The sequence below is a fragment of the Solenopsis invicta genome, chromosome 9 (assembly GCF_016802725.1).
Source record: "Solenopsis invicta isolate M01_SB chromosome 9, UNIL_Sinv_3.0, whole genome shotgun sequence".
NCBI lineage: Eukaryota > Metazoa > Arthropoda > Insecta > Hymenoptera > Formicidae > Solenopsis > Solenopsis invicta.
This window is the reverse complement of record NC_052672.1, coordinates 3,726,730-3,747,175: the sequence shown is the minus strand read 5'-3', so window position 1 is coordinate 3,747,175 and position 20,446 is coordinate 3,726,730. Positions and strand designations below refer to the sequence as shown.

Sequence of the window (20,446 nt, the reverse complement as noted above, 5' to 3'; positions counted from 1 at the left end):
CGCATATTGATAACATGTTATGTAGGTATATCAGATATTGAATGGTACTTAAAAATCTATAAGATACTTAAATAAATATTATTAACATAATATTTGCTCTTCTAGCACTTTATACAAGTCAAAATAGAATGTGGTTATGTAGCCCATTCGGAATTCCGCGTCGTTTTATTATTGATATCTTGAAGGTCATTCTACAGTGGCAGTAATAGTAGTAGTGAATTAAGGAGTAAGCATAAGACGTAGGTTATAAAGTTAAGAAGTTCTTATGTCCGAGTGCCCATAACGACGTGTAATAAAGATTATAATGAGTCAATACTTTTGTATTATTATTGAGCTGCCATTAGTTTATAATAAAGGCCCGTCTACAATAACGGTAGTAATATTGGATTTATAGTGGAAGGAAACAAGGTGAACCATTACGCATAATGACGGAATTGTGGGAATTCGACCAATCAATTGTTCCCCACGCAGTAACGCGCGTATTTTAAATGTACAAGATTGGAAATTAAAACATGATATATTTATATTAGAATGAAACATTTATATTAGAAATTAAATTTATATTATATCTCAAATAATTATATTACATATATGCTTTATTTTTTGGGTTTTTTATGCTATTTTTTATTGTTATTTTTTTATTTTGTTTTTGAAGTCCAATATAAGTTTGTGTTTGCACTAAACACGCAACAACTTCTTTAGGAAATTTATTTTTAAGTTTAGTGCATACAATAGATGTCAATTTATCAAAAATTTTATCCTCTAAATTAAAAAAATTGTCCACGATATTTTTGAAATTCTGTATCCATCACTTGTGCAGTTGATAAAAATTTAGAAGAAGGACAAATACAGTTTCCCGCGAGATGAATGACAACCAATTGTCGATGGGAGGCATCATTGATATTTTGCAACCTAAATGCGGATATTTATGCAAAAATCGGTGTGCGACGAATCCTGCAATATAAAAAAGAGCTTCTCGATGTCTTACTTTGCGACGTTAGCCTCGAATTCTTGTAATAACTGCTACTCGTCATTAGTCGCAGAATACTTATTTACTTGTGTAGCTAAAAATATTATAAATATCATATTACATAAATATTATAAACGATAAAATAATTGTTATCATGAGTATTATTAAATATTATTTAAAAATAATAATTAATCATAATTAATTATCATTATTACATAATATTTAATTATCCATATATATATATATATATATATATATATATATATATATATATATATGTATGTATACAGTTTTATTAAAATCATAAATTTACACTTGAGAATGTTTCCTTGTAAGTCAATTTTGTTTACTCTGTTAAAAATAGTATGTTTCATGTATTATATATATATATATATATATATATATATATATATATATATATATTATATATATATATATATAGATGAATTTAGAAAATATCATTTGCTGCCTAAAAATGATTTTAAGTGGTAAAATCACTCCTTTTGTTTAAAACAATTTTCAGCCTTTTGTTATATTTAAAAAACTGTTCAAGATATCAAAAAGTGTTTTATACAAAATTTTTACAATAAAATTAGCTCTATTTAAATTTATGTTAATATTTTATAAAAATTATTTTTAAAAATTATTTTTTGTTATAAAATAATTACTTTTAAAAAATATTGACAAGAATGAATAAATAATTTTATTATAAAATTTTTGTATGAAATATTTTTGATTATAGTTTTAAAGACCCGGGAAAAAACCTGGTTTTTTTTCCGCGAATTTTTTGGTTTCTTTCTCAAGAGGTAGAAAAATTCATTGGAAAAATTAAAAAAGTATTGTACTATGGTGGTACTTCATCAGTATTAAAGTTATCTTTTTTACGATATGATTTCTTAACTTTAGTTCGAAACATTTATCTTCGAGTCCGTAGTTCGCCATACTGCGACTATGAGACAACTTAATTTTTTGTCTTGTTATTTCATTTTTTTCAAGTTTTAAAATTATAATAACAATAATGGAATTAATGTAATAATGGGAATCTATGTTGTCCGATGATTATCATTTATTTATTTATAGTATTTATTTTAAAGGTAAATTTTAAAAGAAAAATTTGTATTTTGAGTTTGACTATAATTCTACTAAAATTTAGTAAAATTTTTAAAATTTTACTAAATTTTTTATAAATTCTATTAAAATTATAATAAAGCTGACTAAATTATACTATTACAGGGTATGTAGTATCGGAACAACTTTGAATTTTCAAGGAATTTTTTTTTTATCTTTGAAAATAAGTATTCATGGAATTCATGAATACGAATTTTTATGGAATTTTATTGAAACTTAAGGAAATTTTTGGAATTTACTTTTAAATTTACTTTTAAATTTAAATTCTGTTTCTTTCTGACATTTACTTTTAATGTCTTTTTAATTTTAATTTTATTTTTATTTGAATATAAAGATAATACATTATTTTAAATTAACGTTTATGCCTTTAATCACACTGAGAAAAATGATTTTATCTTATATCAACAGGACATACAATTGAGTGCGTGTCGGTGAAACCAAGCACAATTTCTGGTTATTATAATTGAATTCAAAATTTTATAGAGAGAACGTTAGAACGTTTGATAGATTATATTCCGATATTAATATTTTATAGACTTTAATCCGATAATTTCTACGATTTCTGTTTTTGAACAGTCTGGTTGAATCTATCAAATTTTTAGTTAATGCAGCAAAACTTTTCAGTATACGCTTTTTATTCTATACTTTTAGTTAGCTAGATTATTGTGAAAATATTGTTTAATTATTTATATTATTTCTTTTTTGTACTGTTTTAAATTTAATATTCAAAACTTATGATTTCTTTGTATGATTAAAGAATACAAAAGATAAAATAAAATAAATTAAAAAAATTAAAAACAAATACAAAATTCAAGGCTCATATGAATATTAATTCAAATAAAACAAGACAAGACATGGCTAAAGAGCCATGCTGGGTATTGTGCGCCAAAAACAAACAAACAAACAAATGCCAAATAAATGTAAACGTTTCGACCTTTAATCAACAGTTTTCCTCAGTACAAGACTTAGAATTTATAACAAGCACTCAAATTACATTAAGATTACAAATCTCATCACAAATTAATGTATCGAATTAGTTGACAAATAAAAATCTTATAAAATGAATTTATTTCCAAGCTGCATTAAAAAATTTTTTTATTTAGCTTCAGGAATTTTGAATAAAATTGAAAAAGGAATTTTATTCAAAATTCCTGGAGGTAGATAAAAATTATTTCTTGGAAATTTTCAAAGGTTTTTTTTGCAAAATTTGAGTACATCTTGTATTACTAAATTTTACTGTAATTTAATTATAATTTTGTAAAATTTTTTAAAGTCTATGTCGTCCTAAGATTACTGTAAAAAGGGTAAAGTCTAAAAAAATTTTCTCTATATACTTTATTGTTTTTCTAAAACTTGATTTAATTTAAAAAATAGATTTAATTTAATAATAAAAAAGAATTAAATTAGTATTTAATAATTTATGATTAACTTAAAAAACAATCATTATGGAATAATTGTAAAATTATATAGTACTTACATATTAATTAAATAATTATTTTTACAATTCAGCGTTTGATTTTTATGGCATGAAAAACATAATTGTATGCAACCTCCTGCATACAATATAACAGGCGACATATACTTGAAAGATAATTATATATTGTTTTATTTTAACACAAAAAAAATATTACAGATCCGGTGTTTGTGCCGAAAGTATCCGTAAACGGTGTGACGGAGAATTCGATCACAATAGGTTGGACCGTGCCGCCGCCAGATTTGAAAGAACACGTGCACTATTACAATCTGATGGCCACTCACGTCGATCAGAAGAGAGAGGCGGTATATCCTGCTCAGCCGTTTCTTGTGTATGCATTCGTGGATCTTGATCCGGCGACTACGTATAAATTTAAGATAGCTGCTTGCAGTGAGTACACAAAACAGTGCGGGAATTGGAGCGGCGAGGTAAACGGCACCACCCTGGACGGAGGTACGTCGGTGCACGCATTGCGCAAAAAATATATACATTTATACGTATCTCTCTACTTATGACTACATCACTTATGAATTTGTCATCTTACGACCACACTATTATTAAAAATTAACTGGTAGACAAAGCTTCAAAACAGCTTTACAATAAAGTTTATTAAGTTAAATGAAAATTAAATCTAAATGATTTAATTTAAATATTAATTTTATAATATTAAATATTAAGACCTCTCTATTTGCACCAATGTAATTGAACTTGTGTTCTATTTTTTTCTAAAAATTAGAGTTTTAAGATTTTTTTAAGAAGTATATTATTTTTTAACCCTCAACTGACACATTATATTGAATTCGATATCTATCCGTACATGAGTGTACGTTACCCAGCTTTTTTCAATTGCGTATATCTCGGTACATAACACATAATAATAATAATAATAATAATAGAACTGAGGGGGCGGTCCTCGTTCGAAGATCCGCCTATGACACACAGACTATTGTCCATTGTGTCTCCCTCCAGTCGTTTGCCACTTACGGGAGCCCCGATTCTCTCCAAAAGAGACTCAGGTCCCTCATAGGTAGCCTGCTAATCTGCCCTGGCTCGGGAAATGCCGAGCCTAGCAGTTTTAGTATCAGCCCCGCATAGGCCGGACAATCACAAAGAATGTGGAGACTTGTCTCCTCTTTCTCCTCACAAGCCTTACACTCGGCCGTATCGGATCGGCCCAGCCTGGGCATGTGATAATTGAGGGCCCCATGGCCAGTCAGTATTTGCACTACTAGTCTGGCGTCTCTTCTACTCAAGGACCTTATATCCCTGACCTTTCACCAGGTATTTCCTCCAGTAGAGCCCCGGCCTGTCGATATTTAGTCCTCAGTTCATTTATCCAAAACTTGAGGTACTCGCTCTGTAACCAGGCCCGAATCCTGCCTAGACAGAAAGGGACCCCCAGCGCCAGTCCTGGCCCGAACACTTCCATTCTTGATGCGACTCTGGTGAGCCGATCAGCCTCATTGTCCTCGATCTCCGAGTGACCGAGGACCCAGGTCACAATAACTTCTTTATCCCTCGCCAGCTTCTCCAGTGCATTCCTGTAGTCTCAGACTAGCCGCGAGGTACAAATTGGAGCCTCAAGTGCCTTGATAGCAGCTTGGCTGTCCGAGCATATTCTCACGCGCCCACTTGTTTCTTTTCCTTCCAGGGCCAGTTGGGCACATCTTAGGATCGCCACGATCTCCGTCTGGAAAACTGTGACATACTCATCCAGGGGCAGGCTTTCCGCCACCTTCTTTTGCCGACAAACGATGCCCGCGCCGGAGCTCGTACCCGTCTTGGAGCCGTCTGTAAACCAGCCTTCTCTGTCCCAGGCCTGATCCAGTGTCCCAGGTTTTTTCCAGTCCGCGAGTCCTGTGACATGCACTTTAAAGCGCCTGTCCAAGGCCCGAACTGCTGGCATCCTATCTTGCCTCATTCCAAAAATGGAATTGGTCAACACGCCACTAGGGAATCTAGTGTGCGCAGTTCCCTCCTTCCACTTCAATTCACAGGCTAGTCGGTGTGCAGCGATCGCCGCCGCCCCCACCACCACTTGGTGAAGTAGTTCAATCCAGAGCAAAATGCCCATGGCTGCTACCGGCGTGGTTTGCATTGCACCCAGAGTCCCTTTTAAAATTAGAGCCCTGACGTGTTCAAGCGCTACCACTGTTGCTTTCTTCCGCGCCCTAGGCCACCACATAACTGCTGCGTACGTGAGCCTGGGTCGATGTATTGCAGTGTAGATCCAACAGACCATCCTGGGCTTCAGCCCCCACGTTTGGCCTAAGATTCTTCTGCACATCCAGAAGTAAGAGCACAGACTCTTACAGCGGCTTTCAAGATGTTCTTTCCAGGACAGTTTCTTATCTAGGATCACTCCCAGATATTTTACTGATTCAACTGGGGCTAGTCTTGTACCCTCAAAGATGGGCCTTTTTATAGTGCCCACTTTATATTTGCGTGTGAAGACAACGAGCCCTGTTTTCAGTGGATTTACTGACAAACCGGTCCCCCTGCACCACCGCTCTACCATTTCCAGTGCATTCTGCATGAGCTTCAAGAGAGGCCCAAGAAAGGGTCTTCGCACCAGCAGAACCACGTCATCAGCGTAGCTTTGCACAAAGAAGCCCCTCTCACTCAGCCTCTCGAGCAGCCCATCCACCACTAGGCACCATAACAGTGGAGAGAGCACCTTACCCTGGGGGCACCCCCTCTCCACCCATCCACTGACCTTCGTTGTTCCCAGCAAAGCTACCACCCGTCGCCCTAGCATGCCCCGGATCCACTCCATGAGTTTCTCCGGCACACTTCTGTGCAACGCTTCTTCACACACCACCTTGTGCGGGGTGTTAAAAGCACCCTTTATATCTAGGAAGGTGCTCACCGCATAGCCGCTCCTCTCCAGCTGGCCTTCAATAAACGACACGATCGCATGAAGAACTGTCTCCGTGGAGTAGCCCATGCGGTATGCTACATAACACATAGAATTTGAACAATTTTTTCTTTAATTGCTACGACAGAAGGTCAAGAAAAAGATTAAATAAGTGCGAAAATTGCGAAGGTGAATATATTCAATATATTTAGAAGAGAAGGAGCGAACGATTTATGAATGTCAAGCATTTTTGTAAATAGCTTGGGTGTACGACACCCAGTGTGTTAGTTGAGAGTTAATCAGTTGTTAAAGTTAATCTATGTTTAAACTAAATATTAATTGTATAATATATTGTATAATTACAAATATTTATATTAAGAATATAATTGAAAAAAAAATTGTTTTATTCTTAAATAAAGTTCTATAAACATTTTTAGTAATAAAATAATTATCTTGCATTAATATCTAATGTTTTATTTATATGAAATATAAATGCTATTTGACTTACGATCAATTTGATTTTAATTAGAGTTTTGGAACATAAGCCTGTTGTAAATAGAGGGATATCTCGTTATTTCATATCCGGTAAATATTTAAATATATGTATTGTTTTTTCAGTGGCTAGTCCTCCAAAAAATCTCAACGTTATCTGTCGTTACAACAATATAAGCAGCTTTAGTTTCATGTCTATCACATGGACGCCCCCGGAGAAGCCGAACGGCATTATACAGCGCTATAATATACAACTGAATGGCGTAGCAAGATTCAAGAACGACATGGGACGTTTGGATATCCATAGTTTCGAACCACCTAGCTGGAGTGTCTATAACAGAAACACCACGCATTACAATAAGTTACCTTCCAATACGAATTATACGGTATATAGTTTAATTATTTAAATTTAAAGGAGCATTATACCTAAATAGTGTTGCGCTCAGATAACTTAAAATTATTTAAGTTAATCCTAATTACATGTAAATGTAACTTAGATAGGAGAAAGATGATTTAATTTTAATTTATTTAGATAAAAAATAAAATTATATATGATTTCATCTAGATATTTTTTAGATAATATTGCCATTGAGCAAAATAATTTAGGATTTACAAACAAGACATTTATATTTTTATTTTTTTAAGTCTTTAGTGGCACAAGTTGGCATAAAAAAGTCGTTCTATCTATGTTATTCATTGAATACCAAAAAAGGATACGATGTTGTTTGTGCCGATTTGTCACTAAATGGAAAACATCCAAAGCGCGTGCCATTTTTGCTTTTTGATAAGTCTTGTGGGAATAGCAATGATCACTGTAAATGTCGTTTTTAGAAATATGATTAACCATGTTATATAATTTTGTAATAAAATTTTAATGTCAAACGGAGAAAAGTGTGATATTTACAATAGAAGACATATCTTTATCTCTTTCTATTTTTCTACAAAAAATTTGCAAAATTAGGTCTTGTTTTGACTTGTTTTAATATATTTGTCTCTTTAAACCACTTTTCTACCTGTTATTTTTGTTAGAATATTTTTTGCATTATTTCTTTAAGTAAAATAATTTATAACTTAAGATTATTATACAAATCCATAATAATGTCGAATGAATTTCTGTGTTAAAAACAAATATATTTGATCAAAGGTTCGTGTGAATGGAGTGACTAGATCTCGCACTCCTGGCAAAAACGCTGTAGGAAACTGCACGACACCAGTCGCCGTTCCAGATCGTGAGAACATGAACATGCGTAGTTGGCGCAAAATCGAGAGTCAAGGTAGGCAGTTATTTAAGCTGTACCTACCGCGTATCTCTGAACGAAACGGCCCAATCTGCTGCTACCGCGTCTACTTGGTGAAACTACCACCGCATAAGACAGTTGGTGATCTGCCGTCACCCGAAGAAATTACGGTGTACTCTTATCAATACGCGCACAGTTCACTTACCGGCGGTGCCTACATCGCCGAGATATTTGATAGCGATCAGTTGCAAACCGAGATCTTCCTCGGCGACGGCGAGTCATCTAACGGCGGTGCCATGTGCGACAAGTGCGTTGGTCTGCGACCTAAACCGGCACCGCCGTTGTTACACTTTGTACCGGAAATTCTATTGACGACCATCTCGACCTCTGGTAACACGAGCAGTACTGTTACCAGCACAACGATGACCACGTCGGTGTCAACTGTAACAACTGCAAATAGCAATGATAGCAGCACGACTGTCAGTCCATCTACCGCATCGACAACGATCACTGTTAGTAGCGTGAAAATCAATATGACCACAGCCATGCCTGTGATTAATGCCACAGAAAAAACGGAGAGACGAAAGAGAGAGGACGCGCCTCTACAAAAAGCATCCATAGATGGATCTGGGGAATTAAACGTATTATCGCCTTACGACGGTTTTCTCGATGAAACGTCGAACTACACTGGTTTTATTGAAGTTATCGGTAAGTACAATTATCGATGTTTGCAAAATACTTGAGGTTTGGTAGAGCATTGGATGATGATTGATTTTTTCTAGTGCTTGGTGAAAAGGATCAACTTCTACCGGCTTACAGCAGTTACTTTAATCCCCTTTATGGCGGAGTAGATCCTCTCAGCGTAACGGCCGCAGAGGCGACTACTATCAGAGAAATGATAATACAGCTCTTTATCGCTCTGATTTTAACTCTCACAATTCTATTTATTGCACTTTGCGTGCTGTATAGATTTACGAAGCGTGCGCAAGAAAGAGAAGAAGTTATAACGCTGCGCAATAGTTTCAGGTAAGTTGTAAAAAAAAACGGCGTAGCAGTATTCTCTCTTTTAAATAGAAAGTCTTTGTATAAACAAATATTTTATTAGATGAATTATTTTAATAATGGAATAAATATATTTTACATTTTTTAAAATAATATTTGTTTTTTGTTTTAACAATCACATTTTTAAAAAACTTTTTGTTAGAAGCTGTTGTCATAAACATAATAGAATATGTATAAAAACATTATATAAATAAATATAATAGACAGGGTTGATAGATTAGTTTTTTAAAAGCAAAATTATATAGCGTTGTCTGTTTTATCGATAAAAATATTATTTAGTTATACATGTTATATTTTATATTGATTTTACATAATTATAATTTCTTTTACGGTCTTTACGGGATATCTTGTATAATATAATAGAACATATATGTATTGGGTCATTATGTATGAAACTTTACACATGTGAATATCTTGATATTCAAATGTGTAAAGTTTCATACTTAATGATCCAATACATATAAACCAAATATATAATAATATTTTCTATATAGTTACAACATACAACTCATATTATCAATATTATTATCTCATCAAAAGTTTTTAAAGAACACAATGTTTATTTAATGAACGCTTTTTTTCCCGTAGACATCTCTGTAGAAGTTTGAGAGGCAGGCATCAGCTTGTGGCGGCAAGTCCACCGGATATGCCGCCCATACCCAAGGGCGAGCTGTTGCAGGCATACCTGGAACGCCATCGGGATTCGGATTACGGTTTCCAACACGAGTTTGAGTTGCTACCCGATCGATTTACGGATAGAACAACGCGCGCGTCCGAGGCGCAGGAGAATCTCTATAAGAATCGTTATCCGGACATCAAGTGTTACGATCAGACGAGAGTGCGTTTAGCCCAGATGGACGGTATCTGCGGCTCCGATTATATCAACGCTAACTTTGTGCTGGGCTACAAGGAGCGCAAAAAGTTTATCTGCGCCCAGGGACCGATGGAAAACACCGTTTGCGATTATTGGCGCATGATCTGGGAGCAACATCTCGAATTGATTCTCATGCTGACGAATCTTGAGGAGTATTCTAAGACCAAGTGTGCCAAATACTGGCCGGACAAGCGCGAGACTAAGAACTTTGGCGATATCACGGTGGAGCACGTGAAGGAGCGCGCGTACTCTGACTACGTGGTGCGCGAGTTGAAGATGACGCGGCTAGGTGAGCGCGATCCCCGTACGATCGTGCAGTATCACTTCCTCGTATGGAAAGATTTTGTCGCTCCCGAACATCCGCACGCGATCCTACGCTTCATCAAACGCGTCAACGAGGCGTACTCACTCGAGAAGGGGCCAATCCTTGTGCATTGCAGCGCTGGCGTGGGTCGCACCGGCACGCTCGTCGCGTTGGATTCTTTGTTGCAGCAGTTGGCCGATGAAGGTCAGGTATCCATTTTCAACACCGTGTGCGACCTGCGACATATGCGTAACTTTCTCGTGCAATCACTCAAGCAATATATTTTCATTTATCGCGCGCTTATGGAGATGGCGCAGTATGGTGATACGGAGATTTCAGCATCGCAGCTTAAGTCTACGGTCACCAAATTGAGACAACGAGACAATGGAAAGGAGAAATGTAGAATGGAAGAGGAGTATGATGTAAGTTACAGGAGCCAGAACTGAATTTTACAAATAATTGTTATTTATTTATTGCCATTTAATGAGATTTTTCAACTTAAAAGGAGTATTATGTGACTTTCATTTATATAATCTTTTTAACAAAAGTGCTTTTATCATCTTTAAAATGCTAAATAATGCATGAAATTTAAACAATAAAAACTGATGTTGATATGTTATTTAATAATATTTTCTTTATAATTCTTCTTGATGTTTAGTCTCTTATCAGAAGAGTCATGATTCCGTGTACATCTGTGATGTTTGCTTTTTATCGTTTTATATGGAACCTATTTATACAACATTAAATTTTTTTAGATGTATTTTAGAACCATGTCAACTGAAGAGTAAAACTTTTTTATTAAAGTTGTGAAAAATATGTCTACAATATATCTGAAGGTGTGGAATAAAATATTCGCGAATCTTGCACTTTAAACTTTGTAAAAAAGTTGCTGAAAGATTACTGAAAAAAATCTACGATTTTTCTGAAATATTAACAAATAGTTATTGAAATAGCTAAATGTTTTTAAAATATTACTGACCATAATTCTTTGAATGTAATAAATTTAAATATTATTTAGAAGTGCTTTAACTTTATTTCTTAATAAATTATTTTTATAGTACTTCAGAAATGATATTTAAATTTATTGTACTCTACTTATTGTAGATCCATATATTATTATACTTCCTTTGTCTGCAAATATTGTATACATTTGGATTTTTTACCTGTCCAAAAATATGATATACATTTACAAATTTAATGATATTATTTATAAAATAATTACAAATTGTCCAATAATACAAAGTTATAGATAAAGAATAATAACATGTAAGAGTATTTCAGTTTAACAATGATGTGGCTGACTCAACAGCTTCTATGGAACATGATAATGTTGATGGTAATCGTTTCTTGCGACGAAATTTTCCTTTATACTGCAACAATTTTTATATATCATTATGTTAGTTAAGTGTTAATTGCTTTGATTTCGAACTTCTTCCACACACTTGATCACAATTTTGATTAAAATTTGTCATTTTGTAACCACAGCGGGTGTCATTTAAATTTGTCTAAAATATGCGGTTGTTTATCTGTCAATTATTTTTGACGTTTATGAATTATTGCAGCGCCATCTATTTTGTATCCTATTACTTATTTACATATAAAAAGAAAAAAATTTAAATATTAATTACTTTCATTAATCCCACGTTTTTTAAGAAATGTATACCATATTTTCGGACATAGAGAGTACTTTATATCTATGTTATATTTTGTAAGACAATGATATTGCATTTTCACAATATTTTTATAGCATCTTTTACATGGAAGGACGAAAAAAATGTACTTGGCATAAAACGCTACCACGTTTTTTGATACTTTTATTTTACTACATAAAATTTAATCCAAATTTAGATAACATTCATAAACTTTGACGAATTCAAAATAACTTTTTTAAATTAAAACTAAATGTAAAGTTAAAACACTATGGCAAATGGTATTTACTATTTAATATACTACATATTACTACATATTATTATATGTATACCAACTAAATCCATTAATTATTACGTACTATTATATTTACTAAATCTATTAGTTTGGTTACTGCCATCTCACAATGAAATTACATGCAAAACATTTAATTAAATTAATCTATTATTCTGGTATTACACAAACTATATCCAAATAATACAGCAAATCATAAAAATGTTAAAATGATATTAAAATGAATCGTGATTGTGATTAAAAAATGACTTTTAATAATTATTTTGGAATCGTTTCGATGTCATGATGACTTTCTATTCTGTTTGTGTGTATATATGTCAAATACTGTATGATTGATTGAATACTGTATGATGTGATTGATTCAGAAACGTTTATGTGATAACAATTCAGAAAGGAGGAGTTCCAAAAAATGGCTAATTTTGGTCATTATTAAATCTTTGTATTATAGATGGATTATATGCTAGTTAGTATTATATTATTTTTTTTTTTTTTTAGTACTTTCTCAAATTTAATATTTGAAACTTATTTTATTAAATTATTAATTTTTCTTATATGATTAAGGGACATTAAAAGTATATATGAAAAAATAAATTTATTTTAAAATTGTATTAAAAAAGTAATCTTGTCTCAGTAATCTTGAAATTTTGAATGAAATGCTTGGAAAATCCAGAAATTGTAAAAGAATTCTGTTACAAAATTTGAGTAAATACTGAATATTGGATATGGAAATTGATATTGAAATGATAAAGGTATTGTTTATAATAATGATTTATATGTAATAAACGACATTGTCACATTTTTATTAATGTGACGTCATTTTTAAAGAGAATTACATAATTTATTTTATATTTTTTAAATTTAATTTAGTTTTTTATTCCAAAATATTATTTAAACTCCATTTTTTTATAAATATATTTTTTTTAAATTCTTATATTTTGTCTGATTAAATTATTCAAAATTCACCTTTTCATAAGAGTTCATGCTATTTTAGAAAATTATATTTTAAGTTTAAAGGAAATAGAATATGATTAAAAATTTAAAACTTCAGGAATGCTCATATGTTATAATAATCATAAACTTATTCTCAAAATTTGATCAAGTTTTTATATGAAAGGACTGGAGAATCTCCTTAATTTCATCTCTAAGTTCTTTATATATTTGAGATCTGAAAATCAAAAACGCTGTTTTTTTGCTTATAGAAAATCAATTCTGTATTAGAAGATCGGAAATCCTTCTCTGTTGGTGGCGGAGACGAAAATAGGTCGAAGAATAGAAGCGAACTGGTGATACCATATGACAGAAATCGCGTGATACTCACTCCTGTTCCGGGAAAGGAACATTCAACATACATAAATGCATCGTTCATCGAAGGCTACGATAATTCCGAGTCATTTGTCATTACTCAGGATCCATTAGAGATCACTATACCGGATTTCTGGCGAATGATCTCGGAACAATGCATCTCTACAATAGTTATGTTATCTGACGTAAGTGTATCTATATATTATTTTATTTTTTTTTTTTTTTGTTACATTTAGTGAAAATAGCGGTTTTGTTACATTTGTTTAAACAATAATAAGTGAAAATTGATAGATGAATTAATTTTAAATTTGTTTTGTTTAATTTTTATAACAAGTGATATAATTGTATGTATGAATATTGCGTTAACATATTATACATGGTACGCAATTTTATACAGTAATTTTTTCAGGAATTGGCGATACGTATTTTATTGATAATTTTTTTGCTTTGTGTGTGTGTGTGTGTGTGTGTGTGTGTGTGTGTGTGTGTGTGTGTGTGTGTGTGTGTGCGTGTGCGTGTGAACAGTATTTCAATATAATTTAATCAATATAATAATAACTTAAGTAAATGAATAATTTCCTATTAATATATATATATATATATATATATATACATGTAGCATATTTCTTAAAATTTATTTTTTATAATAGAACAAAATATATGAAATTTTATATAATCGGGTGAAAAAGATGACAGGGTCCCCGGTTTTAATAATAAAAAATAAATATACATATTTTTAGAAATTAGAAATAGAGAGACATTAGAACGTCATTTTATATACGATATTTTATATGCGTGTGTGTATGTGTGTATGATGCAAAACAAGGTTATTAGCGGTATAAAAATCATGGAATAAAAAATGGGCATGGAAATCATTAAAATCTGGAAAAGTCATGGAATAAAAAAAAAATTAATCTAGTCGTTTTGCCGACTTGAACTCGTTTAATGATAAAATTTAAATTTGTTCTTTACCGTAATTTATTGGGTGCATCCGGATACGCGATTGCTCGTAAAAATATTTTCAAACATGTTTAAGTGTTTTTTATACAGTTTTACATATTTACAATTGATTTGAAATTGCATATATGATTGTTTATGGTTTGGCATCTATTTTCATGATATTTTGTTGAAAGGCGTTATTGAAAGTAAATACTCTATCACTTATTTTGATGAATGTTAAAACAAAAGCTCTCAACAAAAAATAGATTTGTTACTAAAAATTTGCAGTTTTCTCTTCGTTTTAATAATAATTCAAATAATCATATTTTGATGTTTATTAACTTATATGGATTCCATGTTATGAATAAGCAGCTTTAAAATGGGTTGTTGAGCAACTGAGTGAAAATATTGAGTTTTTAAGAGTTATATATAATTTCAATACAATATCGTAACAAGACCGGAAAGTGTAACAACATATTAAGGCTATACAGGTCGAAAGTAGATCTTTGTGCTCAATAATTTTCTAAGTAAATTTACAAAATCCCTCTAACTGCGCGCCGTATACTTATCGGACTTATAACAGTTTTTAAGAAGAACCAAGAAATGTAAAATTTATGAAAATTAATTGATAATTAAATAATTTTTTTATGCTTACAAACATCTGGTCGAAGTAATATTTTTTGCAATAAATTTGTTACAGTTTTTTGTGTTAAGGGTGGATGGGGAGTAATAAATATCTAAACAAGTAGTTCATCGACATCATTGATAACTTAAAAAAATAGAAAATTTGGAAAAAGACAAAAAAGATAGAGACCTTATTTAAAAGATGAATACCTTCATTTACAAAATAATTCTTGATACTATCAATGATAAATTGATAAAATCTAAATTGGCATTTTTTTTTCATATTGCTGATATTTTGAAATCATTCTTGACTGAATTCCAAACAGATAAGCCAATAGTTTCTTTTTTATATTCTTTTTTAATAATTATAATAAAAGATTTAATTGTTCGTTAAAAATGAAGTTTTTGAGAATATAAAAAATATTGAAAATATTTATCTTCATAGTATCTTATTAAGACCTTGACTTAGTTTTCGCCTGAAAAAGGCTGAGAAAAAGCATTTATTGGAAAAAATGTGTACAAATTATTTTAATGAAAGTATTTTCCATCACTTTCTACAACTTTTTTCAATCTTTTTGGCAACTGGGCGATACCATCTCGACAAAACGATGTTGGTTTTGAAGCAATCTATTTGTCCACACATTTTCGTACTTCTTCAACATTTCGAAAGCGTGTACCAACTCAAGCCGTGCTGCATCGATCTGAACAAGTGGTAATCAGAAGATGCTATCTGGTGAGTACGGTGGGTGAGGAAGAGTTTCCCATTCGAGCTGCGTCAATGTTTTCTTGATGATTTTTCCAGTGTGTGGCCGAGCGTTATCGTGAAAGAAAATAAATTTGCGCCTGTTACTCGTTATTGCTGGTCTTTTTCGCAACAACTTATCATTCAATTTGTTCAATTGACGTTTGTAGACATCGGTAGTAACAGTTTCGTTCGGTTTCAGCAGCTCGTAGTACAGCACTCCTTACTGATCCCATCAAATGTAATGCATTACCTTATGACCGTGGATGTTCCGTTTTGGCTGCGATGTTGATGGTTGTCCTGAGTCTACCCATGATTTTTTGCGTTTGGGATTGTCGTAGTAGATTCACCTTTCATCGCCAGTCACAATACGCCACAGAAAACTCTTCTTTTTTTTTTGTCTAGCAAGTAAGGAAACCGTGATATTGAAACGGTTGTGAATGTCACTTTCAGACAATTTATGTGGTACCCATTTTTTTTCCTTCTGGATCTTTCCCATGTGTAAACGTTTGGAAACAGTTGCTTCAGTAACTCCTAGTTTGTTTCCAAATTTTTTTAACATTCGAGCTGAGTTTTTGCAATAATGCTAGCAATTAATCGTTTTTGAATTTTTTCGCTGTCCTGAGCGTGGTTTGTCATTCGTCAAAATCATTACTTTTGAATTGTCTATACCACTCTTTACATGTATGCGATGGAGCTTGATCACCATAACCTTCTTTAAGTAATTGATGAACTTCTGATACATTTTTTTTTAAATCAAAGTAGTGCAAAAGCACATGTCGAAAAAACATTTTATTGCGTTTTATTTTTTACAAAGCAAAAAAAATTGTTTACGCAAATAATTGTGTATGCTGACTGAATGTTATCAAGAAATGTTAAAACTAAGAAAAAAATACCAGATGCGTTAGTAATGACTACTAGAACTGTTTACATCGCCATCTAATATTTGCGGGCAGAAAATAAGTTAAGGTCCTAATAATAATAATTTTTTTTCTGCTAAACATATCAGATTATATAAGATACTGTCTGTTGATCTGCAAGATACCACTATTACTGCTTCATATGTTTTTGCTCCGATATAGACTTTCTGTAAGATATTTGGAAAAATAAAGAAGCTTGGGTGGGTTTGAATTTGGGATCCGTCGTTTCGAACACTTTCACTGCTAGACCAAGGCTCCACTGGCATCTTGGTATTTATTTCTCGTACATCAACAGTCTGACTTAGGTCCTTATTATTTGGTATTTATATTTGTATCTTACAATTATTCAATTTATGCTGAGCTGCGCAAACTGAAAGACTGTTCAGAAATTTTTTAATTTAGAAATTAATGTAAGTTTATGTTAAGGACAATTTACTTAAAATTATTGGAAAAATCTTTTCTTAACTACACATTATGTAGCAATAAGTTTTTGTGACCTTATTTTCTTAGCAAGGTCTTCTAGTTCCCGTTTAAAGCAATTAGATTTAGCTCTAAAATTATTTTTCGAAAATAATTGGTTATCTGGTAAGAAATGTGATATGATTGATAAACAATTTAAGTTTCTAAAAATGCAATTTACAATTTAAAGAGACTCTTGAGATTTAAAACGAAAAATATTGTTAAGGCTAATGAGAGTCAGCGCTGTTATAAGTGCGCACAAGAAAGTTTATTCTATATGTCAATTACAAACAAAATGAACGTTTTGACTCTCTTTGGAGTTATTCTCAACATAGTACAAGTTTTGACTAACATAATAAAATTGCAACAATTAATTGTCCGGCCATCGTCGTTCCGGTATTCAGCTGAGTCACTCACGATTTGCACAAGCCGTGGTGTAGCTTTTCCACCGTATATGATATAGGAGATGGCAAACTCTGTCTATAACTATATGCGAAATTCTGCATAAAATCTAAAACGGTTGACAAGATTGTTTAATGCAGTGATCACCAAATCACGACGAAGATCACCGAAGCCATGGATAAAAAATGTGGCAACTTGCAGTCTATACGAGTACTTTTTTGATTACTGTGATTCGCTGTTTCTGACAGCGCTGCTTACAAGTGACTGAGCGTTAACCGTGGATATACGAAACATTGAAAAGTCAAATAAAGAAAATAATATAGTCAATATTCAAGCGAGGGGGGGGGGGAGCTAAAGCAGACAAATAATCTCCACCATTGAGAAATACACAGATTACATGAATAGAACAAAAGTTATTAGTTAGGTAATAAAATAAGTTAAATAAATTAGGACAGCGACCAAAAGAAATTAATATAAATAAATTTTTTCAATATGAGACCATTGCAGTCCGTCCCAAAATTCGTCCAAAATCAAAAATCATTAAATAAACAAATTGTATAAGTTAGGTTAACATAAAATTCCGGAATCGAATCACACGACACAACTACAAAATTCATAATTTTTTAAGCAATGAGAGATACGCATGATGCAAGCATTCAGTGTCCGATTGTAGATTCAGACTATTCTTTTGCATCTGGATATGGAGCATTTCAGACACTAAGCGCCTGCCCAAATTTAAGTTTCTTATTGAAAAAGTAGATTTTAGTGAACTGTTAAAAGAGTACAGGAGAAAGAACCAAAAAATTATTCATTTTGAGTTGTTTTTAATGATAACGGTTTCTAATGAGTTTTAAATATTCATGAAGAAAATATTGATTCTTGTTCACAGAAATACATTTGTTGAGAGAGGGTTTTCAATAAATAAGCAGTTTGAAATATAAAATCAAAGTAATCAATTAATTGTTGCACAAAGACGAGTGTATGATACAGTCCAATCTACAAGTGGTTTAGATAAAGTTGAAATTACTTAAAAAAATGATACTTATGGCGCGTAATTCTTATCAAGAATATTCTGAAGCATTAAAAGGGTAAAAGAGACTTAATAAAAACAAAGAAAAAGAAAAATTTGAGAAAAACGGCTATTAAATAAAATAAATAAAATAAAAATAAAGAAATTGCAAATTCTGACGAACAGATTTCAAGATATTTTAGAAATAGATAAAAAGATAAATACTCTTCTCTCACAAAAATGTATTGAAAAGTTAAATGCTTTTCCCACAAAAGAGCAACGTAGTTTTTGTTTTATAATTGCTTTAAAAATGCGTTAAAAATATGAAAAAATTTATTTTATATTATTATTTTTGATATATTTTATAAAATTTTGTTTGTGATTAATAAAAAATTTTAATCTTTTTGTATTTGTTAAGTGCTCCTTTTTAGCTTCAGTCCAGGAATTTTTCCAAAAGTGATCTGCAAAACTTGGAAAAATTATGGAATATTTTTTGTTTTGTTAACAACCCTGTATAATAGAGGAAAGACGGAAGTTGTGAGATATGTGTGAGCTGATGAGATACCATGATATCTCGTATAATTCAGGTTGAAATTTAAGAGTAACCGTTAAATCACTTTGTTTCAGTTTATTTACATATTGTAGGACGGTTACTGATCATTTATTGCATTTTTATAAAAGTTGAATTTTAGTTTTGCAAGTATTATAGATTTTTACTGGTATATACTTTCTATGTAATTTTGAAAAGTATGTTAGATATTAATTTTTTTTAACTTTAGTTTAGGTTAGAGGCCTTAAATGTGATTTTCAAATTATGTAATTGTATTTAATGTGTATATGCATTCAACGTATAAAGTTATATCATGTAGTGAGAAGAGTTGTAAGATGGCCATAAACTATTTATATCATGAATATAGACTCGCTCTTGCAACTTTATAACTTTACAGTGGATGTTGCATAATGTTACTAGTAACAGAGAAATTATTTTAAATAGTTATTTTTTAAACCAAAGAAATTATTTAAGAAATTTATTTATTTATTTCAAATAAAATATATTTTATCAAATGTTCATAAAACCTTGTTTTATAATACCTAATGGTGTGTAATCTCTATGAAGGATTATTAATTTGTATTTGTTTTATAATAAAAAATTACTTTTATGATATTAGTTGTTAGTATTCCACGAGCTCCCTGCTATCTTACAAATGCATTTTTTATCTTCAGTAAATTGTAATTGTATATTCTATATCCCCCCCCCCTCGATAAACTTATACTTATAGGATGATTGATATAAGAACTTTAAAAGTATAATATTTTACTACAAAGCAAACTGTTAATAATGATGATTGTATCGCATTAATATTTATTGTATTATTTAAAAAAAAATGGTATTTTACCATCTCCTTCTTTATTCAGGGGAGGTAATGGGGAGAGAGGTAGAGGAGGAAGAAGAGATTAGTAGAGAGATTAGTAGAGAGGAAATTGGTAGGGCGATAAGGAGGTTGAAGGACAGAAAAGCGGCAGGAGGGGATGGGATTACGAATGAAGTATGGAAATATGGGGGAAAAGAAATAAGGGAATGGCTGTGGGAGATATGTAATAGAGTGGAAGGGAGAGGGATGGCCGGAAGATTGGAGAGAAGGGATAGTGGTACCGATAGTGAAAAAAGGGGAGGGGGAAAAGATAGAAAACTATAGAGGGAGTTACGC

The 20,446-nt window shown here is 31.8% G+C and overlaps 1 protein-coding gene across 5 annotated transcripts in view; it reads left to right on the top strand.

Annotated features, from left to right (window-relative positions):
• LOC105204319 (tyrosine-protein phosphatase 69D) overlaps positions 1 to 20,446 on the top strand; it is a 309,057-nt gene that overhangs the window by 61,156 nt on the left and 227,455 nt on the right. For all 5 annotated transcript variants that reach the window (XM_039453414.1, XM_039453412.1, XM_039453411.1 and 2 more), the window contains exons 4-9: positions 3,732 to 4,025; positions 7,048 to 7,307; positions 8,066 to 8,867; positions 8,942 to 9,185; positions 9,810 to 10,821; positions 13,540 to 13,827. In XM_039453414.1, coding sequence (XP_039309348.1) covers positions 3,732 to 4,025; positions 7,048 to 7,307; positions 8,066 to 8,867; positions 8,942 to 9,185; positions 9,810 to 10,821; positions 13,540 to 13,827 — 2,900 coding nt within the window. The remainder of the gene's footprint in view (positions 1 to 3,731; positions 4,026 to 7,047; positions 7,308 to 8,065; positions 8,868 to 8,941; positions 9,186 to 9,809; positions 10,822 to 13,539; positions 13,828 to 20,446) is intronic.